The sequence below is a fragment of the Harpia harpyja genome, chromosome 1, assembly GCF_026419915.1.
Source record: "Harpia harpyja isolate bHarHar1 chromosome 1, bHarHar1 primary haplotype, whole genome shotgun sequence".
Classification (NCBI taxonomy): Eukaryota; Metazoa; Chordata; class Aves; order Accipitriformes; family Accipitridae; genus Harpia; species Harpia harpyja.
The window spans coordinates 15,153,576-15,180,060 of record NC_068940.1 but is presented as its reverse complement, the minus strand read 5'-3'; the positions used below and the strand labels follow the sequence as shown (position 1 = coordinate 15,180,060).

At 41.7% G+C, this 26,485-nt stretch overlaps 2 protein-coding genes across 2 annotated transcripts in view; one reads left to right on the top strand and one right to left on the bottom strand.

The window, feature by feature from the left end:
- Positions 1-26,409, bottom strand: WRNIP1 (WRN helicase interacting protein 1). Its single transcript, XM_052780385.1, has 7 exons — positions 25,528-26,409; positions 15,657-15,848; positions 14,394-14,638; positions 7,435-7,664; positions 2,217-2,372; positions 1,264-1,343; positions 1-783 (listed from the first exon to the last, which is right to left on the bottom strand). Exons 1-7 carry the CDS (start codon positions 26,386-26,388, stop codon positions 508-510), a joined length of 2,040 nt encoding a protein of 679 aa, XP_052636345.1. The 5' UTR covers positions 26,389-26,409; the 3' UTR covers positions 1-507.
- Positions 14,577-26,485, top strand: part of MYLK4 (myosin light chain kinase family member 4) — an 84,298-nt gene continuing 72,389 nt past the window's right edge. Inside the window, exon 1 of the mRNA XM_052780418.1 lies at positions 14,577-14,700. Coding sequence (XP_052636378.1) covers positions 14,645-14,700 — 56 coding nt within the window. The 5' untranslated portion in view covers positions 14,577-14,644. The remainder of the gene's footprint in view (positions 14,701-26,485) is intronic.

The following is a 26,485-nucleotide window of genomic DNA, read 5'->3' as shown; positions in this document are numbered from 1 at the left end:
TATTTTTAACAACTTTATTGGTTTAATAAATGTTGTTGTACAAAATTAGCCTCTGGAACATCATAAATGCAAGAATTACACTGTAATTATATTTTGTTTACCATATTTTAGCAGGGGGGTACAATTTACTATTTTTCCAGAAAATAAACATTCTCAAAATCTGAAATAGATATTGATTTTAAAAAGCAGCACAGTAATATTCCTTGTCTCACAGCAAGAGCCAGAAATACAAGTCTTTCATTGTTTCTCCATTTCATTTGAACCAGAGGGTGACACCACTATACTGATAAAGCTTATTTTTTAATTTCTATACTGCCTAAACTGCAATTCTTTACAAAACACCTTCAGAATAACAGCAGTAAAACCAGAAGGATAAGAAAGTATCTAAAAGGCTCAGTGGCTTAATACTTTCAACCACAGTAACAGATGGCTGAAACTATAAGGGCAATTTCCATCCCAGTACAAATACACGAGTCATAAAATCAAAACCCATTCAGAGCAAGGCCATCACGTTTTTCGTTCCTTGAAGAAGTCTGTTCCTTTCAACTCTTCTGGTAGATAGTCCTGGTCTACAGGTTCCTTGTACATGGGGTTGTATTTATAGCCTTTACCATAGCCCAAGTTCTTCATGAGCCTTGTTGGGGCATTTCTCAGGTGCAGCGGAACAGGGGGCAGAGGTCCTGTGTGCATTCTCAGACATTCTTTGACATTGTTATATGCCCTGTATACCTCTATAGACTTTGGTGCTCTGGCAAAATAAACTACACATTGTGCTAGAATGACCTGGAAAGAAGAAAAGGGAGAATGTTAAATGACTTTTAAGCTCTTTGGGAAAAGGTCTGTTATTCAGGTTGTTTGTGTAGTATGACAGGGATTACGTTTTTAAACTGACCTCTGCTGGCTGCTGCAATGTGAATATTATTATTTTACAGCAACACAATTCTTCATGATTTTCACTACTAGGAAAGAATAGCTAATTTAGAACATCAGAATATATTGCTTTATTTATAACAGAGAAAAAAAGTGGACAGAGCAAAATTACATTAGTTCACATACCACATTTTAACAACAAATATGCAGGGAATTTATTTCAAACTACAGCATCTATTTAAGAGCTACAATGGTCTCTTACTTATCAGAGAAGGGGCATGCTGAATGAACAAGTAACTACATTTGTCTTGTCCTTGCAATTTCTTTTTGTAATTACAACTAGGTTTTACAAATTGCAGTACTTTCAAATCAGTGAATTAATGAAGCCTTTACCTCACATTCTGGCATTCCAATAAAGTGACAGCCTTGATAAGCAGCAACTGCTTGTGTTAAAGCCAGAGGATCTGCCAGCCCTACCAAAAGGGATCAGATAAAAGCTGGTTAAAGTCAGTTTACTTTAGTTACGGTCTCTTTTTTTTCTTTCTTTCTTTTTTTAACCCTCCTGTGAGAAGGAAGGTTATCCATGCACATTTCAAAGTTGCTTCCTCAGATTTTGGAACTTCTGGTACAATACTTCACTGTACATAAGATGTACTCCCTCCAACAACAGCCTTCCTCCTCCTGTCCTCCCCCCAAAAAGAAAGGTCTAATCATAGGTATGATTTACAGTCTGAATTTGTTGCCACATGGTGGCAGCCTGAGCAGTAGCTGCCAGTGTATGATTTGCTTACTTTTTGGAAGTGAGAAAGAAATGAGGAAATATTGCTGTAGAGACATAGCTTCCCCAGATCTTATAACTCTTCACCCCCCACGTATGTGCTAAAAGTGTTGCTGCATCTGTTACTTTGGGTACATCAATCAAGATGTCTTACAACTAGGGAGCCAGCTATCAAGTCTGAAATTTGCAAGTCAGGGTAGGCATTCACCTTCCACAGTCATTAAAAAACCAGACATCCCTGAAATACGTACTTTTGGTCATACAAGTTTATTGGTGACATACAATCACCAGACTTTAAAAGAATCCATATTAATACACTGCCAAAACCTGACCTCAAAAAGCTTTGTTTCTCCTGCAATAGGTAATCATCACAATGACACCACATGTAGGTCTCTATCTGCATATACAAAGTTTTTGTTGGATGTGGAACATTTCAGTATTTTGTACCTATTTTGCATATAGCAGTTTTGGGGTTGGTTTTTACTCAAATGCCAGTTTTTGGAAACCAGAAGCCTGGCAGATCTTCATTCAACATAATATTCCAACATGAAATACTACAAATACTGACCTATATCTTCACTTGCAAACCTCACCAGCCTTCTCGCCACATAGAGTGGATCCTCACCACCTTCAAGCATTCGAGCAAGCCAGTAAAGGGAAGCGTTTTCATCTGAGCCTCTCATAGACTTATGCAGGGCAGAGATGCAATTGTAATGTTCTTCTCCTATTTAGGATGGGGGAGAAGAGATACACAAAGCTGTCAGGAGAAAATTAAGTGAAATGCGTTTAAGGGAACAGAATATATTTTACTAGATCACAGCAGGTAAACATAACCTGCTTTTTCAAGTTCTTTTTATGTATATGTGATTATGGTGTTCTTTAACGTTTTCAACACCTTCGTGCTTCGCCACATGGATCATTCCACTAACTACATAAGCGTAACTAAGCAAATGCAGATGAAAAGGAGGGTTGTTTTTTTTTTTTTAAAAAAATTGCAAGGCAAACAATTTGGTTTTGGTACCCTAATGACCTTTCCTTCGAAAGAAAAAAACTACAGATATTTTAAGCAGTTAGGAAGAAGACTATATAAATATCTCCTAACTGACAAAGAGTAAAGCATGAGGGCATACAAACCACTGACCATTGCTTTTGGACACACACACGGCTCTGAAAAGACAACAGAACAATCTGAGAAATCCAGTACTATACACTAGTGATATTTTAGAAAAAGAAATTTCACATCAACTAAAAGTTGAAAACAAAGTGTCCAGTATTTCAAACACGAGTTTGCTGTATTATAAAGGGAAAAAAAGGAAATGTTGCTGTGGATATACAATGATGGCACATTACACATCTGAAGGAAACAGGATTGCAGCACACAACCTTGGCAAACCCCTAAGAAATGCTGAGTTCAGTTGTGGACACCTGCATTGCTGGAAAGGTCCTGAAAACTGTAAGCAGCTGAAAGAAAAAAAAAAAACCCACAAAACCCCCCTAAAATGCCTGACTACTAAATAAGCAGTGTGAAGACTGAATGAATTGCACGAAAATTTTTTTAAACATTAAAGTTTAATGTAAGATTAGACATGGACTCCAAGGAGAACACAGATCTTTTAGAGGTACAGTTAAAAACAGATGGTCAACATTACAAACACTGAATGACACCCTTCCTGCTTGCAATTCTTCTCTGTGCAGCTGGTTTTGATTCATATGCATTTCTTTTAATCAAACTTGTAAGGTATTGTGCTGCAATATTGTTAGACTTTCCACACAATCTGCTTTTTTTTATTTTTTAAAGTGCCTAGCATTCCTTGGCTCACAGCTAACTGTGTATTGCAAAGGCAACTGGCTGCATGCACAGCCATCTGTTAATATTTCTCTTCTTCCTATGGCTAAAAGGATTTACAGCCTGAGGGCCATATCAGAACACATCACTGTCACTTGTAGGCCCCGCAAAATAAAAGGCTGCACGCATGAGTTTGAAAACCAAAGCCCCCATACCGCTGCAATTGCTCCTTTCAAAGCCAGAAAGACCTCCACCTCCCATGTCAGAAACTGAGTCCATCTTCTGCCTTGCTGCTCATGCTGGAGTGCAGTTCTGTGGGGAATTCAACACACGCGCTGCCGGCATACGCAGGCCGGCAGACAGCTATTTTTGCTAGCGCTCCACACAAAGAGCCCTGTGGTATGCAGTCATCACTTGTGCCAACACAAACAGCATGTCCGTGCTCTGTCGTAACACTTGAGTTAGTAGCAATAAACCCAAACAGCTGAACTCGCATCATCCTCTTGGAAGAGGCGTCTCTTGGTCTCTTACAAGTAAGGAAGATGGCCTTTAAATATCTCCAGAGGTTGCACTCACCCAGATTTTTTTGCTGAAGTGCTTTTATACACTGTTTGAGCTACTGTAAAGTGTCATACTTGGGGATACCAGCTGAAAAGGCAGAGGAATCCAGCACATAGGTTGGGACTACAGATACATACCTGCAGGGGACTTCAGAGTACGCAGACTGAGAAGAGGGACAGTTCTCTCCCTTTATCTTCTTCCTCACAAAGTTAATGTTGGTGACTGTGGCATCAACATAATGACAATACTTATACACCAGACTTGGACTTCTTCAGAAAAACTGTGCAGTTGTACTTTAAATGCAGTTTCACGCATTGGACAAAGAGATTTTGTGTTTCTTTTTAAAAAATACAGTTTATATATATTCTATGTGAGATACCAGAAGCAGTTTAAAAAAAAAAAAAAATCAGAGAAAATTTTTTATAAACCTTTATTTATTAGCTCGCTCAGGCTGGTTAGCCAACATATAGATTTTGGCCTTACCAATTCAGTTGACAGACACATGCCAACTTATCTATCACTGCTGTTCTGCATCCTGGATGCCTCTTGAAATCAAAACTCTAAAGAGCTTTTGGCATCAAAATACATTTGCTCTGTGCAGTTCCCACAAAGGCAAATACCTTTCTGAAGAGAAACAAGATACTACACAAGAGACTTTGTGGAGGACAGGATTTTCTAGTGTCTAATGTATACAGATACATAAATCTTGATTTATGCCCTTAAATTGCTTTACGCGCTCATGAAGAGTTTTCCAGCTAATTTAAGATGTTGATTTATCTAAAGTCTTATTGGTAGAAGACAGGGAAAAGGCCTCATTCACTGACCATAATTAGTATCTGGACTTCTTAAGCAACCCTATTTATAAGGTAGCAGGCAAAAGTAAAAACATAGTCCCCATTGCACATTATTATAGGCAAAGGTAAACATCAACTGCTCATTGATAAAGGGCAGAAGGCAGCCTTTGAAGAAAGACTAGAGCAACAGCATGGATAAAGAGACTTCTCATTCCGGTCCAGCAGAAAACAATAAAGCTGGCAAAAAACATTATGGTGTGAGACACCTTCTCTTTCCTCCTCCACAGAAGAGGAAGGAACAACCATGTTCCAGATTACAGAACAAATTAACTTCAGCTTAACACATTCCCAGTCTTTACCACAACTGAATGTATGTTACCACATAGATAGTGAGACAAAATCCTGCAATTATTCTGAAATTTATCTTTGGTATTTGCTATTGAATCAGTGTTAGCAGAGAGACACAATATATAAGAGGAAGAAGAGACAATACAACTCTATGTTAAAAATCTGTTAGCTGTCCATCTGCAGTTAAACTTTAATTTGGTTGCTGCATCATTTTCTCCAAAAATCAGAATTTAAAAAACTGCAATTAAAAGCTAAAACATGACTAAATAGTTTGTTTCCCCTCACACTGCAAGGGTTGCAGGTGGTTGTTGGCAGTGAAATTTGACTAGAGCTGTTTCTTTGTCCTTCCAGCTAAAATGCATGGAATATCTGCACAAAGATCTTGTCTTTACATGTCTGCACACAGATCAGAACAATAGCCTAACAACTGGATTATGAATAATTTCCTTCCTAGACTACTTGGTGAAAGTACACAAAGGAATGCCCAACTATATATATTTGGCAAATTTTGCAGAAGGTGACCAAAAATAAATAATTACGTAAAACCAAAATTCGATATTTACACAACTCTGAACATTAATCAAGTATTTGGCGCTTTCTATATGAACACACTACACTCAAATGTATGCTGCTGCTAGCATTACTAGACAGCATCATGTCCCTCCACTTTATAAGGCTGAAGAACTTTATATTAGAGCACTGTAGATTCCACCACCACAACTGTGATTCAAAAAGTATTAGCTAAAACATGCTACAGAAATATCTTTATTTGTATAGTAGCCTCTATCCAGAAGCCCTTTGTACATAAAAGGACAAACAGCTATCTCTACCATGGACAAAAGTGGTCAACCAAGACACAGACTACTCCACAGAATACAGAAATTTTTTAAAGGCATGTACTCGTGCAACCTGCTACTGTGACAATATCTGTGGCAGGCTCTTTGGCATTCATACAATCAAGAAAAACAGAATTTTCACCGCTGTCACCCCTCTCTGAAAATCTCTTCTCAAACAAAATGCCCTACACAGAACTCAGAAGGATTTCTGTCACGGAGAAGGGGCTGACACATGCTACCTAGACTTGACACAAGCCTCAGGAAGAGGCGCTCTGTGCCATCTTTAACGGAGCAAGTAGGCATAGCAGGGGTGGGAGCAATGGACACAGCCAAGAGTTCTGTGTGACAGTGGCCACAAGGCGACAGCAAACACACAAGGGACCTAAATGGCATAAGAGACTCACACCAGTAAACTGGTCAGATTTTCCACTTCCTCCTAAACATGATTTCTTCCTGCCATAGATACTATAAAATTTGTCTTCTCCCTCCCCCTACCCACCCTCTACTTCTCAGCTGCCATCATATCAATATCTGCCCAGCTCACTTTTTCCTGACAATGAGCCACCATTTCCTCTTTGTAGCAAGAAGGCTGCAAGCAGGCATATATGTTACAACCAACCTCGAAAAATCTCTCATCACAGGTTTTGAGTAGTGACAGGTAATTGAGCATATCAGATAACAGTGGCAAAACAAAAATCAGTCTGTTCTCCAAATAATGCTTGGCATAATCGTTTGATACTATACTGCACAGTGATTCAAGTATTGCTGAAGAACTAGCATATGTGTTCAAGGGGGATTCACCAAATCCTAATATTCATGCTCTGATTTTTAACCCTCTCACATAAAATGGTATAGTGGGCAACTATTGTGATGATTAACATTGCCAAGTCACAAATTTAGCAAGAGTGGTTATCACATTAGGAAGCCTTAAATGCAATTAGATTTAGGTGACCTGCCCTAAGCAAGCTACAAAATTCATTACCTTAATAAGCAACTCTAAAAATAAAGCAAACTGCTCAAGTTTTCACATAACATATTGTTGTGAATGTGAGCACTTCCAAGACTTTCAAAGGAGTAGAAATGCAATGGAAGATTTCCAACCCTCCAAGAACAAATCTCCTCATCAAATTAATTCTCCCTCTTCACATTGCAACCCTCTCAGAAGACAATATTCTAATAAAATTAAAAAACCAAGTAATTTCACCATGCAACTGTTTGCAGGGCAGCAAACATGTCTTTTAGCTAACCTGTGCTTCCGAAGCAGTAAGAGGAAACCCTGTTTAGAAGGAATTTCCAGGTGAGCCTGCTACACTGTAAAGGAAAAGTAATTTTTAGGCCAAATTTCAGTACAACCACTGCTTCACAAGAGCAGCTAGTATGAAAGGGGGAGAAGAAACAGAAATTATAGTGGCGCTCAGCTCTTGAGAATGCTGCATCTCAGAAACTGTATCAGGTACTCACCTGCTCGGTCATAGAGGATGTGAGATCGCTGTAGCCCTTCCTTTACATGCTCTTCTGTTATCACAATGCCATCTACAGAACCACCTTTGGTAATATTCAAAGGAGTAGTCTTCCCCACTGCTAATCTGGCCTGAACTGCTAACTGGAGTCCGTTCAGTCCAGTCCTTGCATCACCATCGCAAAGGTAGGCTAGGGTATTTAGAGCTTTCTCCTCTATGAACACTGGGAATCTGCAACAGAATAACCATACACTGTTAGCCCCCAGCATGCTCCTCTCCTTGCATATTCTGCTAGAGATGGCATTTCTTTACAAACGTTGTCGCAAGGCAGCTGGGTTTAAGTTTTGTTCTTAACTCATTCTGTCATGATTAAGCAATGCAGAGCCTGGGAGAACACTGTGGGACTCTACCCTTCTTCCTCCTGTCCCAGTGCATGTTAAACACAATTGCACATGAAAAAGGTATGGCAGGAGCTCTCATCTATTTAACCCCCTTATTTTCCCTCATCTCATTAAGTTCAATAGAAACTAGGGTTAGGGTTTTGCCAGAGCACAGATCTGGCACAGCTAGTTGAACTTTACAAGGTTTTACTCCATCAGCATTTCACAGCTAGCACTTCAAACTCCTTGTTGGAAGGACACTGAAAAGGTTGGAAGCTATACAAATGCATGTGAGAGAATATAGTGACGTATAAAGTAATTAGCATAAGGCTTTGAACTAACTACCAACAATGACAGCTGCTATCAGATGTTCTTTAAAAAGCAACAATTGGAAGGACTGTTTACATTGTAAAGCATATATGCATCCTACGTTCTTTTTTTTAAATGGTAACAGGTATTACAACTTAGTCACTGGGGTACAAAAAATACCTTACTAGAACCAAAAGGCATCCCAGTGCAAGCAAGTCACTGTTTTTGCCATCTACTACTCTTAAGTGTGTGCCAGGACTATACGAACACAGGAAAAAGGCCAAATTCCAGTGAACACACAATCTAAATGAACAACATGGGAAGAGTTGAGAAATGCAGCAGCGGGTGAAGGATCTCCTGAGATCTCATAGTGTGTCTATGAAAAATCTGGGAAAGTCCTCAAGCTCTTTCTCCAGCTTTTCATCTGCTGGGCTACTGTCCCTACTGTTGGGGCACATGCAAACCAACATGCCTCTGCACATTTTACATGCATACTGTTGAGGATTTGACCCTCAAACTTTAGTTATGTAGACAAGGTAATGGCTAAGGTGTTTGCCAGGCAGAGGGTACAATTGATTTGATTTGGAAACAGCGGCTAGCGGAGTTAAAGCACGGCATTGAGTAATGGCCCTAACTTAGCCATTTCTAGTAACTGGACTGAAAATCAAGAGTGACATGTATCAGCAGGGATTAATGTACAAAGCTTGGCGCGAGAGGCAATTTCTTATGAAGCCCCTGTGTGCCAAATAATTAAGGATTCACAACAGCCCTGCACTTCATTCACCAGAAAGATTTATTGCTGTCGTTAGCAGTGGTGCACGAAAAGGCAACGCCAGGGTTCCCAGACACATATCCACTAATCTTCATTATATGCTTCCTCTATCTCCTTGCAAAGCAACTTTGCACTTGTCACACAAAAGAAAGAGACAGTAGGTGCTGGAAAAACTTCAACAGTCAGTATTTGAGCCCTCTCATGCCCACAGGTAAGAGGGAAAAACTCGTAGAGCTGCAATCTTAATCCACACCACTTCAAGTGAAGGCTGACAAATGTCTTCTAGGGCCATAACCCATGCTGCAGAGTAGGCAGCAGGAATCACATCCTGTGGGAAAAATAAATCTATCTATATACACATATGCATATCGTCACATTTTTATTCCCATCTCCTTATTTCTCATGTATTTGATAAAGCTAGGAAAAAAAAATTAACACGTGCACACAATTGCACTCCAAAATAACCACACTTTCTCCAAGGTGTTTCAAACACCATCTTTGTGTTTGAATGGGAAAGCAGAAGAATATCATAGCACAGGGACTTATTCAGTCAAGTATCTCATGCATCAAATTCCTTTAAAATCAGGGAGCAATGTTCACCCCTCAGCACTACACACAGATTTTTCTATATGCAATGAAAGAAGCCAGTAAAGAAGGCAAAAGCTATTTTTAAAAACCCAGCAGGCACTACACACAGACATCCTGCTGCTAATACCTCCATCAACAGGGAACAAAAACAAATATGCTGCACACTGAGCAAACACTTTGGATACACCAGCAGGGCAGACTGAAGAGAAGGTTTCACCTGCAAGGACTAAGCTCTTTACCTGCTGTTTGCAGAAAACAACATCATGAGCTTGAGGCCTCCTCACACTGATACAACTACACTCAGCAACTGCAAGTGGAGGGGAAGCATTGAGAGCCCTAAAAGGCAGCTACTACACTTGCAAGAAGTTAAGGACAGTCTGTCCCAAACAAAGTTGAGGCCTCAGAGCACATTTGCCATTTATTTGCTAATTAGAAGCTGGGCAAGAAAGCTTAGTTGTATTCCTGTCTCTTCTTCTCTTCCCGTTTCACTACAGGACTCCAAGCGCCCTGTTGACTCAACACAAGTAATTAGTATTACAGGAATTGAAACAAATATGCACAAGGAAGTACGGAAAATCTAGTTACAAGCAAAGGTCTTGTCCACTTCCATGGTAAAATCCAAGTTACAACATATTGGTTATGGAAATTCTGCTCCAAATAATGTATTATGTATTAGGCTGATCCAGTTCATGTCTACAACAATAGCACGACATATAGGACATGATAAAGAACAAGAATAAATGGAGAAAATTTCCACATACAAGCTGTTTGCACAGCATATTGATGAAAATCACTGATTAGAAATAACATAATGCTTCCCTATTCCATAATCTCAGCTCCATTCACACTCAGTATTTCAAAATAACAACTGAATTCAGTTATTCTGAACATAAAATGTTATTTTTTCTGAGAAATTAAAATCTTAAAATTCCTTTTTTTTTTTTTCTTTTATGATTTAACTTCACTGGGAAGGAGCCTAACTTCAAAATCAGGATGACCATTATTCCAATACCTTGACTTCCAAAAGACACTCGCTGTATGTTACATTTTTAAGCCCATCCTGTCTTCAGAAGCTCAGTGCCCTACACCCTTCCACTTAACCCAACTTCTGCACACCCTAGAACTGCAAGGCAGAGCAACTCCCATGCTTTCTGATCTCTTCCCAAGCTCCTGATCTTCTTGCAGATGGGCAACCTCGTATTTTTTTCACTCTCCAAAATTAACACTGAACACCCACTGGATGCCAATGCTCAATGTTGGTACCTTGTAACCGATGATACTTGGAGACAAAAACATAAACAAGCCCCAGGACCCATCACTCACTGAGCTGAAGGTGATATACTAGCTTAAGGAATGGAAAACTACCACTACAGGATAATAAATCCTTCTTCCAATTCCTCCTTATCTCCACACTGTCAAGGCAGTTTGTGCCAAGAACCAACCTGAAACGTATGATGAACTACCCATGAAACCTGTCCAACACCGCGGTGTTTGATCCAAGAGGGTTTGATGACAAGAGGGTCTAAGCAATATTAGAGAGTAAATATAAGGAAGTCCAAGCAAAGAGAACCTGTATGATGAAAGATTTAAATATAATTGAGCAGAACATGAGATAAAGTACCCATTGCTTCTTTCACATATAAATCAATACTTTCTTACTTTCTCAGTGCAATTATTCTCACTACATTCACTCCTTGACAGACTGCAACACTTTTACAGGCAAATACAGTTCTTCACCTGAAATACTGCAGTATGGTATATATTGCTCACTGCCTTACAGCATTGTCTTTGAATGTCACCTCTCCTCCCAGCAACTCTATTTCCTGCAAGGAAATTGGATGGATGTTCCAAAAAGAGAATAATTTTTGAAAAGGTATTGAACACTGAAGACCCAAAGGAAGCCCATCTTCAACATTGTCATTGACGTACCAGTGAATTCAAAACCTGTCAGTACTTGTAATACAGCCCCTAACAATCTGAACTGCATGATGTCTGGGCTTGCCAACAGGAAACTGGGGATCCTTTCATTTCCCGCAGCTGTACACCTTCTGTGCTATCTAACTTCAAATATATTAATCCACCATCCAGTTTACTGTCTGACTTTAGAGATACCACTCTGAAAGCAGCACTTGAATGATAAAAATAAAAAGCCAAGAAAAGAATTTGATTTCCTCCATCACTTACACAGTACAAATGTAGTGTATCAGTGTACACCTGAACAGTTTGTGCTATTACTGAGACAGCATAAACTGCAGAAAGCACAAGCAAAGTTTCAGCAATATAACACAACTTTAGCATTGACTTCTCCTTACTTTTTTTCTTCATGAGTATGTTTCTTCCTTTCATATTCCCCCATCTTTTAGCTTAATTTACTGCAGGCTTTAACAGGCACAATTTGATGGCAGTAAAGTTGATGAAAATGTAACACAAAGCACATCTTATCCTAAAGAAATCCAGTAACTAATATAAAAACTGCCAAAAAAGCTTTATGAGCCTGATGATACAACAAAGAAAAAGATACCAAAGTAGGTAACACCTCCTGCTAGTTCTATTTTAGCTTTACAGCAATAAAAGGCCACAGTGGGATGAAAGAGAAGCCAGGTGACCTACCCTTATCAGAAACCTGCAGCAATGGTGGAAGCAAGATAAGAAAAAGCCACCAAGAAAATTTAAGGAAACAGATTTGGGTAGAGCACACTTTCCCTTTGATACCTGCTGCATGTGCATGGAGTGCAGAGACAATAAAACCTATTGAATCACTCAGCAATGGCTGCATTCTTGTCAAGCACAGAAGATGCCTGTAGAGACTAAGGAAGATTCACCCTCACCTTATTCCTCAAGGTAATAGGAGAGACCACAAGGATCTCATCATTCTCATCTAGGCCAGCCATCATGTAAGACAAGTGATGTGATACCAAGACCATCTGACAAACTGAGGCCAAGCAGCACATGCAGGACTTCATACTACACTTCCGTGGTTTGGGATGGGAGACTCACATGGGAAATGAAATCCAAAATTCAATGTACACATCTCTTGTGCCCTCTGGCTAGATCTCTGCAGCATTTTCAAAGTGGGCATGCCCCACATTTGGGGACATGCAGCCTTACAGCTCCTTTTCCAACTCTGGAACAAAGGTAAGCACAATGAACAACCAATTCAACTGTAATTGGTGACATTCATTTATTCCTCAGGACAGCATGAACACTTATCTGCCTGCATCTAATGACAGCCCTGCTTCACAGAGGCAGGAAGGTGAAGAGGTAAAAGATGAGACACAGCTGCTCCTGCAGAGCAGTAGGTGGAAAGGAAATGAAGGAGCAGAAACGGTATGGACAGTGAAGCAAGAAAAAGGAATTAACAAGGAGACCAAAACTGGAACCACAGGAAGGAACAGGATGACTTATAAAAACCCAAACTCATCAGCAACAAGATGTATCAACTACAGACCAGAACCAGATAGCAGCAGGAAAGACAAGAAAGATTTAACACACAACTGCACCAAACACTCTTAAATTCTGAATCCCATTTTTATTTTTAAATGCTTGGCTCCCACATTAGCCATTGGAGTGGGGCCCTCTCTCTCCATGGATAGATTTCTGAAACTGTACTAGTCTCTCAGTCTGCCTGCCAGACTTCTTTCAGTTTGATGAAGCACCACACCGTGCTGTTTAAATCATCAGCTAACGGAAGGTTACAGATACGGAGAGTCTAGAGAAACCCAAACCCAAACAACTGCAGCTGAAACTATGCCTTGTACTTTAATCCCGAAGAGAAAGGAAAGTCTCCGAACCCCAGTCAGGGTGTAGCCACCACCACAGCTGTGCCATTACGTTAAGGCTGACATGCAGTACTGCCCTTTTCTAAAATTCACATTACTACAATATGTAAAAGCTACAAGTGAGTAAACCATGAGGCAGGGTACCCTAAAAATAAAAAGGGAATAGCTTTCCTTCCCTGCCCTGACCTCAGCGTTCAGGTTAGCGATTCTTAGTGCTTATATTCAGTGACAAAGCTAAAGGACAAAGTGGATTCCCTCTCATTTATTTCATACGGAGTGCCTGCCCAATTACCACCATGTCAATACACTGTAAATTACTAGGAGTACAGACAAGCTTCAACATGAAGGAAGTACAGTAAGTTGCAGAAAGTTGTAGAAAGTAGCGCAGTACCAAGCATTATTCTTATTTGCCAGCTAGCCATTTCAGAAGTCAGATAACATCCCTTATGGACAAATCTGGACCTTGTTTTTTCCAAAACTCTCCCAAATGTTTAATGTGACTATCTGGCTTGGACAACAAGGAGCAGAGAAAAACAAAGTCTCTCTTAAAACAATCTGTTAACACCTCACAGCAACAGCCCCCTCTTGCCACAGCATACCATAAAACATATCACAGCACTTATCCTGCAACTAAAGAACAGTAGTATTCCCCCTGATCTTTTGTAAAAAAATTTCTCAGAAAACAAACTTTTGTCGGGCACTTCCAAATTAATTTAAGAGTGGATGCCCCATCCACCACTTAATGGTAACATGATGCTTTTACAGCCAGTAGCAAGAAGTAACACACGTTAGAACATGACAAAGACCCAGTTACAGGCTTCCACAGAAAATCCTCAGCAGCAGAACAGATTTAAATATCCTGGGAGGGTGAATCAGGAACTACAGATCCAAGTATAAAACTCTCTCCTAATCCAGATGGTGAGATTATGTTTTGGATGGAGAGACAGTGCTTTGAATTCTCTCTCTCCTGTCACCCCCCACCTCTGCCATATGCGCTGCCACTTCTTTTCTTTACTATCAGAAGTGGCTAGGGTTTCTATTCCCACCCCCCAACTGCTTCATTCTCTCCCTGGCAGGCAGTCAATTCCTCGGGCTGCGTGCGTTAATACCCTGCAGCCCATAAAGTACTCACTCCGAGCTCTCGCTGCTGCTGCCAGTCGCAGAGCTGCTGTGCTGGTTGCTCTGGCCCAAAACCTGGACCCCTAAGAACCTGACGGCCCGCATCAGAATCGCCTCCATTGCTTCAACTGAGAGCTTCTCTAGGACGATCACCCGGCATCGGCTCAGAAGAGCAGCGTTGACTTGGAAGGAAGGGTTTTCTGTGGTTGCTCCTATCAGGGTCACTGTCCCACACTCGACGTGAGGAAGGAAAGTGTCCTGAGGATGGGAGGGAAGCAGAAAAAGCTGATCTCGATCAACGACAACCTGAAACATCCCATGTGAGTAGGCTACGTTTTTTGTGTCTTGTGAGTCTTTGGGTTCCCTGTTGATATGACAAATAACCTCACTGACAAGGCAGCTCATCTGCTCAGCTATCTAAATGATTTAATTTCATGCACACAGCACGTTATGGGCTGTTCACCTTGCTTGCACTGAGAATGACCCTACCAGCTGAAAAGAAAGTGTCAAAAATCTGCAAATTTGTAGTTTATTTATGTGACTTTGGTTTATATCATGAAAATGCCTTATCAAATATAATAAACAGTGAGGCTACTTCTAAATACTCTTCGAATCAACCTTTAGGGCTACAATTCCCTACATAATCCTATAGGATGGCTCAGAAAACTATAGGAAGATTGCAGTATGGCTCCATATAAAAACTGTAACTTGTAGTACCGAATTCAAGCTTTCCATGGCATGACTAAAGAAAACTTATACCTACGAAAGAAAAAAGAAAAAACTACCCAAGTGATGGTTGCAGCAATGTGTTATCGCAAAGTACCATGCCATGCCTTATTTTTCTCTTTTCTCGCAGAGAAGAGGGGATAACATTAAACGCACACCCACCCTAGGCACATTCACATTCCAGACCTTTTTAAAGGTAATGCAGAATGCTACCCCCCAGGATGGAGGCTGAAATGAAGATGTGTGCAGCAAACATTACTAACATGACTTTGCAGAAATAAAATATCAGAAAAACGTCATATAAAGCCCAGCATGTAAGTCAACTATAAATATAGCTCAGCCTTTTATTTAAATCTTTGAATCACAATAATTAAACATTGACTGGAAGTTAGTTATGGAATTTAATTTTTATGTTTCTCCCTAATTCACCTACTGAAAACATTAACATTAAAATCAAAAGCTGAAAGTAAGCTATCACCTTAAGGCAACGTGGGAAATTTTACAGAAGTGCTGGCAAAGGCTTTTTTCAAAAAGCAATGTAGTACAACACCTGCTGAGATTTATTGAAACGATGGATCTCATCAATAAAGAGAATGGTTTTTCTCTTGAAGAGTCTTTTTTCACTCTGGGCTTGGCTGATGACATCTCGAACATCATTTGTCTTGGCACTTGTGGCAGACAGCGTCACAAACCTCGTGCCGTTCTTTTTGCTGCTGTTGGCTATGATGTGTGCCAGTGTAGTCTGAAACAGCAATAGGAGAAAGCTTTGTAAAAATCGTTTTGGACCCAGAAAGTACTCATTTGAAGAAAATATGTAAAGAACAAAGCTATATATTCTGGACATAGGGACAGTGTTGACAGTTTATAGAGCAAGGTATTTTAGTTCATGCTATTCCAGCACACAGAAGACTTAAAAACTTCCTGCAGGAGGTACCTGCCAATTCCACCACTGCATTTCTAATGCCTGCACTTTGACATATCAGACCTATTCAGTATCAATACTGAAAAGGCTAGCAATGACAGCTGTCTCCTTTACCACGGAAGAAGAAGTCTTCACCAAATACATTCCTGTCACCCAAGATGGGCTGACTGCAACTTGCTGTGCAGTTATTTTGTAGAGTATGTTAATGGATAAAGAGCTGGACTACCCCAAGATACCCGCAGAATAGTTTACAGTGCAACCACATTTAAGAAATAAAAAGCTACAATGTTGTTAATTAAAGCCTGTTCTATTTCCAGTGCACATAAAAATGAAATTGGATCAGACAGCAGTTCTCTACAAAAGCATGAGAATGTTAGTACTGAAAAATTTTACATATACTTAAGAAAATGTAACTCTCTAAATCTAAATAGTCAACAGTAATCAAATACTGGCCCAGAGAAGTAAAAGGCAGCTGACTGAACAAACTGTTGGCTGGTTTTAACGAGCAACTATGTTGCTCTTCTTTCCTTATAGACAACTCCTTCAAATCCAAATTTATTTATAGGGAATTTCACTGAGCCTGCCAAAGCACAAAAGCGACCTCCAGTACTACCTCCCAGGCAGATTTACTACACCTGAACACATCACAGGCATAATTTTCAGACTTTCCTTCACAACCCTTAGTAAAGGCAGGTGTATCTGCATGTCCCAAGCTGAGTGTATGCCTATTTGAAAATACAGCTCGAGAAAAACAGGTGATTCTCCCATTGAGCTCACTTTTCTATTAAAGAAGGAGCCCAAGGAAACTGAAGAGCCTCAGCAGATGAGGACAGGTGCCAACAAAACTGCTTCAGAAGATATTCCAAGTACTGAGGTTAAGGCAGCAGGTGCTGCCAACCTGATCCTCTTGCAGGGAGCCTGCAGAAGCAACCACCTACCACATAGCTACCAGTGCAGTTGCAGCACTGCTCTGTCTCTTTAATGGATCTCCTCATCCCTGAAATGGCAACCAGCCCAAGATAGGAAAGGGGAGGCTAAGCAGGAGGATGTATCACTATTTATTCTTGCTTTAGCTTTAGTAAGGGCTTCCTGATTGTCTTCAGAAGAGGTGTCATTTCACACCCTGATACAAGACTCCCATCATCCTATGTCAGATCCTCTCTCACCCCCTGGAGCTCAGAGCAGCAGCCCCTCCCCTCTTTGTACCACTGCAGAAGACAAGACTGGAAAGACATGCTGGAAAGTGCTTGCAGCAAACCCTACAGAAATCAGGAAGATCTGGAAAACCAAAAGTGAAACTATCTTTGAAACTAAGCTAACAAAATAAAACCAAAGTTGGTGTTTCCTTACAAAAGGGCCTTGATTCATAATGTACCTTCAGAGGATGTACTCATGCCTTAAAAAAAAAAAAAAAAAAAAAAAAAAAAAATCACTGAATGCATGAAAGCCCCCAATACATCAATTGTGCGGATGAAAAAGGAAGAATGTACCTCTTCCTTCTCTAAAATTGGCAGAGGGGAATCAAGGGGACATTCTTCTTGTAGCTCTACTTGAACTGGTAGCTCATACTGCACCCTGGCCCTCAATCACCACGTCACAGATAGTTTTGTTGTTTAAAAAAAAACCAGAACAGTGAGGAATTATTTTTAAACACACACACAGGAGTTCATATTTCTACCCGTAATTTAGGAAAAAAAATTACAAAGAAATTTGTTTGAAAGTTACCATTAGACCAAGAATCTATTTGAAAAATGCTGCACAGCTCTCAACCAGCATGTACCTCTTCCGCTCTGCCTACCTCTGAGTCAACAAAGTTTGTAATAAGAATAACATACATTGCCTTTCAAAAGCAGTACTTGACATGGACAGGCATGTTCGTGGCCTCTTCCTTCTGTTCTGCACAATCATTTAGCAAGTCAAACTGCCCATCACATACAGGACAAACTTTCTCTGTTCCTCTGAAAGCCTGTTATTTCCCATGAGCTCAATTTTTTTTACACTGTTTTTTCTCCTACCATCTCAAGCAAAAGTCAGTAACACGCCACACTGTTTTCTCCCTCTTTGTTACTATCAGGTTACAACCCAGGGAACATATAACCCAGTGGAGACTTAACTTTAGCAGGGTAGCTGAAGTTTGAAGGCACTAGCACAGAACTGCAACTAGTATGCTAAACCCCTAGCTTCTCTCACTAAATTCAGGGGCAATGTATTTGAGGGATAAGAAGAAAATTAAAAATCCAATATGGAATAAGGCAGAAGAAAACACACTGAATATCCTTCATCATCTGAAATAAATTTTGAAGTAGGTTTGATTGTTACATTAGAAAAAAAGTCTTTTAAAATAGTGACACTGACATTGCAATTTCATATGAACGAATACATCCATATCGGAACCAGCATAACAAGCAGGAAGTGGAAATCTGAACAAGTTAATGTTCCGCTCCTTTTATTATACAGGTGTTTCTTCTTTAGATCATGTTTTTTCCTTACGGGGAAGAGGAGAAGTATTGTTTCCTGTAAACTAACTGGTATTTATATCAATGAGAATAGGAGTGATCCTACAAACTAACCTTTTGCTAACTTCACTAAAAATGACACCTTACAAAGCTCATAGCGTGATGTCCTTGCCCCTTCCAGAAATCATTCTCAATTCTCTTCCATTATCCCACCAAACTGTCCAATTTCACACCTATCATCTCAAGTTTTATGCTGAAAATTACAAGACCTTACTGACTTATCTGTTTAGACAGGCTAAAAAAGTGCTATCATAAGGAGCTGTTCTGAAACGTGGAAACATATCTACCAAGAAACTCATGAACCATTACTCACTAATGAATAACACTTCAACTTAAGCCTGTGGTCAGTTATTTCCAGATCCATTACACACAGAACAAACACTTAACTACCGAAACTCTGCTCCACCATCCTGCAAATTTCTTCATGTCAGTCCAAATGAGAATATCCTTTCCCAGAGGCTGCAACCATCCAAGACTTACAAAAACTCACCAACCAACCAAAAAATCGGCCAAACAAGCCCACTCCCAGCAACTATGCTACCAGTTCTTCCAGGCTTTGATACAAGTTATGGATGAAATAAAAGTAACCCACAAAGTGTGCTTGCCTCCACATACCCCTCTCACTGTCAGAGCAGATAAGTCAATCACATTTGCCGTTTTGGTTAGTTAGATGTTTGTACTAGGAGACAAGAATTTTCTGTATATACGCAAGTTTCCTTGACTGGGCAACTCTGAGTATAACCTATTTCCCTGTTCTGTGCTGCCACTAGTCAATGCGACCTCACACCCATGGCTGGAAGAAAACAGTAAAAAGTACAAATTAAGCCTGTCCTATTGATGCTGATGTTCAATGACTAACATTACTCGCTTAGAAGTAACGCGGTCTTTTCATTTTTGCACGTCTTTACCAGGCCATTAAACTATGCCCACTGCATTAGCTCACTAAAGGCCCTTCCAGGAATAGAGTGGTACTGCCTAGCTCTCTTCAGAAAGTGGAACTGAAAAATTTGGGAAGAGATTAGCATATATGGTCAGGTCATAGTCAAGAAGACTCCAGTCAAGAAGTTGATTGTGAAACCTAAGGTCATTCTTACCTCACTCTTGTGGAAGATCAGGTAGTCCTTGTTTAGGGATCTGCCTATGGTTGCCTGTTCATGGAGACTTTCCTTACTCATTCTTAAATTGCATAAATTTAGCAAAACAGCCATTGTAGATGTCAGTCACAGAAAACACATGGTCTCTCGGGTTACATCTATACTGTGTTCAGCAGTCATGTCAGAGAGCTCCTGCAAGGTGTGCAGAACAGCTCACAGTCGTCCTGTTCCAGCCTCACAACCCTTTTCATCTCTCACAGCCTTTTCATGAGGAGCTGACATTCATGCTACACTTTATAGGAACACACCAGTGCAAGAGCTCTCCTTGCACCTGAATGGGCCCTTCCAACATATGTACTTCTTGAAACAAGTCTGGAAGGTTGTATGGTCTGCTAGACCACGTTTAAGTGGCCAAAGCAGATCTGGCACAGATCTGCACTGGTATATAGACTGCAGCGCAGCATGGATTATTCCTGAGCAGGGATAATCTAGTTGGCATCTAGGCCTCCCCATCAAGTGACTTTGCTGCTTTGTTCCAGAGCAAACCATGATGTGAATTATGTTTGCGGCAGGGATGACAAAAAACTGACAGCCTAGTGCAAAACACAAGCCCAACATGCTAGCTACACCTATAGACTTGCAGGGTCTAAACTATGTTACCAGAGTTCTGAACTGGCATCCTGTGTTTTTCTGCTGCCCTCTGACTATAACTTTCCCTGTATTTTTGCCTCTTCCTTTATTCTGGCCAGGATTTCCATATCTTCACTTACACGGTGTTGCCATCAACAGCCTCTCCTTACCCTCAACGCTCCCTTTGAGGGCAGCAGGGCCATACTGTGGTTGACAAGCAGTCAGGAAAGGCCACGCTCTGTTTCACTGCCTTGAGTGAGACACCAACAGTGCCAGCATCCTTGGATGCCAGCCAAGGGAGCAGTTGCCTGGGATGTAGCTTAAGAAGCTGGGGTCTGTCCTAGCCAACACTGCTGAGCTGACCCCAAGCTACCACACTGCGTCACAGGAGATGAGCCAGGCTGTGTCTAAAGGAAACTGGCAGGATAGCAGATGAACGTGGCCCAGGGACACTGTCTATAAACACAATCAAAAGTGGCAGCAGTTGGCATTTATATAAGGGCAGATGCTATTCTTACCCATCTTGTTTGGTTCCTCATACCCCAAATAGCCTACTGTGAGACTACTGGAGGAGTAAGGTGTCACTGAACAACAGCCACAGCATGTCGTTTACAGCACTTCCAGAATCCAAGTCCAACCAAACATAAACAGATGCAAGGTCATTGCATAATATTTACTGAAATGGAGCTGTGCCTCCATTTGCTGCATCCAGATTTGTCTCCTTATATTCCAACTGCTTTACAAATACAATTGTATTTTCTCTTCCGGTTTCCTCTTCCTAGAGAGCTACCCTAAGTTATTCCTGATTTAGACTGGGATAAGCAAAACGAAGCACACTGTATTTGAAGACTTCTCCCAGGCAACTGCAAAGACTAACCAATTTTTCAGAGTTGTTCTGGACTTTCACTCTACGCTACTGTAAAATCATGCATTTTCAGTTAAAAATCTAACGGTAATCAATCAGAAGAACTCATTACTTCAAATGGTTCAAATCAGGCCCCAAGCAGTATGAATAAGAGAAGATGAAATACACTCAAGTAATCAAATAGCCATTTAGGTAATCACTTGAATTAGTAAAATGGGAAATGCTGGAAGGAAGGGATGATAAATATGCGGGGAGCAAAATATGTAACTTGGACTTGCTGTCTGCGTTTCAATGTCTCATATAGCGAAGTCTTGAATAAAAACAAAGAAAAGAAATACGAGGGAGTCCTAGAAATAAATACAAACTCAATGGAGATTTGATAGAAACTTCAAAGACCACTTACTGGGGTTTTTAATTTTATGCACTCTTATCAACACGGCGTATTTTACCTTAGTACTACATTGCAGATATGGACCCCAGAAAATCATGCGTGAGTGTTCTTTGTCTTATCTTTTGTAGGGAGCAGGTTCCAGACATTTGCTGCCTACATTTTTCCTTGTTAAACAACAAACGTAAGAGGGAATGTTTACCGTATTTAAATACGGAATGTTCAGGTTTATAAGGCTTAAACCATATCTGTGGCAGCAAAATTATTCAGTGCTCAAGTTACGCTGTGTCCCCCCGCTAACTCTTTACTAAAATTGGTGCTCCATGGCAGACAAGCAAAAATCTAAATCCCTGCATTAAGGTGTCATAAATCACAGTATGGCTACTCGGATTACACTAGGATTCATACAGGCTTTTAAAAATTTGCATAGTCAGGATGAACAAGCTAACTGTTCCTAAGTTAATAACCACGGCATCTCTTTGAGGCAGTGTTTCTTCCTTTGGCCTGTGTCTGGTCAGTTTCTTAAAAGCAGAAAATATGTTTGTGTGTTCAACACTTAATAGTGACAAAAGTAAAAACAAAAACAGAGTCAAAGCCTCTTCACCTAGAGTACCATGGCTTCCTAAGAAATTAGGATGACAAAAGTACAAAGATCACGCTCCCTTAAAATAAGAAGACTCGATACAGATGGAAACTCAGAAGAACATAAACTCACAACAGAAGTACCCTGATTTTGCCTTTTCAATTTTGATTGTGCTTTCTTGAATATTCAAGTGCAGCTGAGGCTAAAGTCAACTTGGGCAGAGCAGTACAAAGCACATGTATTTTTACTCATGTACCTAGCTTTATTACTTTCATGATAAAAGTTCTCCAAAAGTACTCTTGACCTACAATATGAAATACTGCATTTATAGCAGTTTAATAGCCAAGATTATTCTCTTCTTGCTTAGAAAAAGTCTGTTGTACTACTACTTCTCATAAATGTCCAGATTGATAAATAATACATAAACTAATTTGAAATTTGGCCCCAAGGATTAATTCCACCTCCAGTTGGGGTTTTTTTTGTTTCTTTTTACCTAGTCCTGCTCTACCCTTTTCAAAAGAAGTATCAGTTAGAGTGGCATTTGGCTGTAGAAACGGAATAAAACATAGATGGGCTGCAATAACCAGATTCCATAGGTAGCAGGAACGTGAAGAGTTTTAAGGAGTCTATGACGATCTTACACAGCACTTCTGAATTTAGACCAACATATCTAATTATACTCCTATTTTAGCACCCACCCTCTAATCTAAGGCTATTTTCTTTGATGGGCAGAGCTTAGCATATGGGCTTGTTACATTTGAAGCTACTTAACACATAATTATTTCTTAACATTTTTCCCACTGAAAAAGACTGTATTTAACAGACATTTTTGATTATCAGTCCAACCAGGTCACGAGGCAGTGAGAATACTTATTTCTCCTTCACAAGATCTTTCAAGTCTCAAGCACTAAGTTATATGATTCTTCACATAGAAAGAGAAATAGGCTTCCTTTTCATCTGTCCATCCTCCACCTGTTTCAGGTTACTTCCTCGTGAAATGTTTTCCTAGACATGTTATATACATACAACCCAAATAATAAGTGAATGAGGCAGGCAGGCAGGCAACCATAGACTTCTTTTTCCATCTTTAGGGAGACTATTTTCCCTTGCATGTTAAATCTGTAAAGACAGGAATTTAATAAAAAATATCCAATTAAAGGGTAGAATTTTCAGCCATTTACCTGAGACAGACAATATGATTTATGGGGAAGAAGGCCTGAGATGAAACTATACTCTAGCACCATCCTAGAAATATTGATAAGCATGGGTGAAGGGAAAAGTTCAACTTTTTGCAGTAGGAATTTCTCGTTCAGCCAGTAATGGATGGCCCATCAAGAGGCAGCTGAAAGCATGTAGCCTCAAAACTGTTTGCTGAGAAGGAATAACCTAGAAAGGAGATGAGCTACCCAACAGCTTAAGTACCTGAAGAGAGAAAATGTAACAGGTAAATTGTGGAACTGTTCCTTGATGGGGCAAAATTCACGGTCTTGATGCAAGTCAGATGACTGATGAGCAGCAGAATTTAAACTCTGTGAGCAGCAAGCTTACTAAATACAACTCCACATAAGGCAAAAGGGTGAGGAAGACGGGTCACGAGAAAGGAGAGTGAAAACTGCATTATTATAGGCATGAAACAGATCACCCATTATTCAAAGATGGTCTTAGTACCACAGAAGGTTCCTAAAGACAACCTGAAACACAAGCATAAGCTGTCACAAGGTCATGAAAAAGCATTTCCATAGCCAAAAAAAGGTGGGTTCATCAGATCACAACCCAAAGGCCACTGAACTAAGTTCTAATTTTCAGAGACTGTATGTGGCCTTTGCTCTCTTACCACTGTATTTGTAACAGCATTTTTTTTCCAAAGAAAATGGGCTTCAAGAAACAGCAAGCAGACACCATTGACACAGATAACAAGAAATCAAAGGCAGAAGAGTATGAATAAATATAGAAGCAGACCCCTGAATGTGTTACTCATTCAATAAGGTAGACCCCATTTATTAAAGAATTCAATTCCACTTCTCTCTCTGGCCATCCTGCTTCAGGCAATCCACCTCCCCTTTAATGATTTTTTTAGAAATAGCCCTTCTTTACCTCATCTCCTCTGAGCACTCTCTCTCTTTCTGATATTACCTTGCTATTTTAAAGAAAGTGGCAATTATTTAAGTTCACCAGCTGGTTCTTTTCAGGTGTATGTTATCTAGCCTAAACAACCTGTTGCATCATTGATTACAGTATTCATCTATCAATTATTCTCATACCTGCTCCTTATTAACTGTGATTAACTGGCATTATTATTCAAATACCATTCACATGAAGTCTCTTTTTATCTTCAAGTAAGTATGCTAGGAGCAAGCTGCTCCTTTGTCCTTAACTGCTCTGCAAGCATTAATTCATTAGTCATTATTTTCCCTATTCCAGATTTCCCACACATGCTCTCACACATAGCCAAGGCATCTATCTATATATAATATGCAAAACTTAGCACTGTGCACACATTAGACTGACACAGATAACCATGTATTTTGCTTGCTTAGCTTCCCCCCTGCTCCCCCCCCCAATCTGAAATAGAGAGAAAAAGGACAAAATGAAGGCAAGATCTTTGAGTGCTCTCTCCTGACCACACCTGAGGCATTCATTTGGTCCTTCCCTCACTACAGCTGTGGATCCTTTCACTGCTGTGCTGTAATTACAGTGCTTTTTGGGATTCACCACGGTCTGCCCCTGGTATCTTAAAAGAAGCAGAACAAAGAACATGCAGCAGTCAGATCCTGTTAAGACCCATCGGTTTCAGAGTGTTTGTTTGGGTGAGTGCCTGGCACTGTGTGCCTGGCCACAATGCTAGGTCCCTTCTGCACCAGAGCTGCCTTCTGTCAGGGGCTAGAATTTGTGGGCTAAAGCAAACCCCGCACTCGCAAACTGTGCTGTAGTAATCTGATGGTATCCTAGGTATTTTTACGGATTCTGTTTTGTTGCTGTTTTTAAGCTTCTCAGCCATTACCTAAAACACAGGTGGTTTGGAGTTTACAAAATCTGAATTATCTGAAACCAACAGGGGCCTCTGTAACCAAAGTGCAAGCTGCGGGGCGTAGGGCTGGTGGGGGCGAACCATTTCTATTTTATTCAGGAGGCAGGTTGTGTTTTCGTAATCTAAGTGAAAACGAGTGGGCATCAGCCAACATAAAGGCATTACTGAAGAACCCAAGAAGGCAGAGGAAACAGAGGGAGTTCGAAAATAAACAGGTCCCACCCTTTCAGTTCATCAGCCTCGAAAGCCACGTGAAACCGAAAAGGAAGGGCCCCAACATCGACCCCCCGGCTGCACGGTGCGAAGCTGTGGCTGGCCGCTAATCGCCGCCCCGCCGGGCCCGGGAGCGGCGGCGGGGCCCGGGAGCGGCGGCGGGGCCCGGCGGCGCCACTCACCTTGCCGCAGCCCGGTGGCCCCCAGAGGATGAGTGAGGGGATTTCGTGGGACTCCAGCAGGGACCGCAGCAGGGTCTGCGCCCCCAGCACCCGCTCCTGCCCCACGTAATCCCCCAGCGTGTCCGGCCGCAGCTGCTCGGCCAGCGGCTTCCCCTCCAGCTTCCGCGCCAGGCTCGCCCCGCTGCCCGCCGCCGAGCCTCCGTCCTCCGGCTTCGCAGCGGCCTCCTCCCGCCCCGCCCCGCTCCTCCTGCCGGGGGCTCCCGGGCTCTGCCCGCCGCCGCGGCCCTTGTGGAAGAGGGAGAAGACGGGGGGGGCGGCGGCCGGGCGGGCCTCCTCCGGCTCCCCCGCCGGCTGGCTCCCCGGCGGGGCGGCGGCGAGGCGCGGCCGCTTGCAGGAAGGCGACGAGCCTGGCTCCGCCTCGCCTTCCTCGGCCTCCAAGCACCGGTCCAGGTGCGAGTTGATGTGCGCGGCCAGCAGCTCCCGCTGGCACACGGGGCACTGCACCAGCGGCTCCTCCTCGGCGCCCTCCATCGGCTCCCGCCGCCGCCGGCCCGTGAGGCGAGGTGAGCCCGGGGCAGGAAGCGAGGCCGCCGGCACCTCGGTGCCCGCAGCCCTTCGGGAGCTGTAGTCCGCCCGGCGCCGCTCCCCGCCCCCACAGCGGGGGGAGGTGGATGCCGTTTTCCCCGCCCCGCAGGGAGCCTCGCCGGCTTCCAGGGGAGGAAGGGGACAACGTCCCCACGGAGCCCTCAGCAGCCCTGGCGCCGCGGAGGCTTCCGGCAGGGGCGGGAAGGTCCCTGTGGGCAGGTACCAACATGGCGGCCTGAGGGGAGCGCACCTTCTGCTCCCGCGCTCCCAGGGCATTGCGGGGCAAATGGCTCAGAGGTAGAGGGCCGTCCGCCCTTAGCTGTGCCTGTAAGCCGTCCTAGTGTTTTTCCTACCTTGACATAAGATGTTGAAA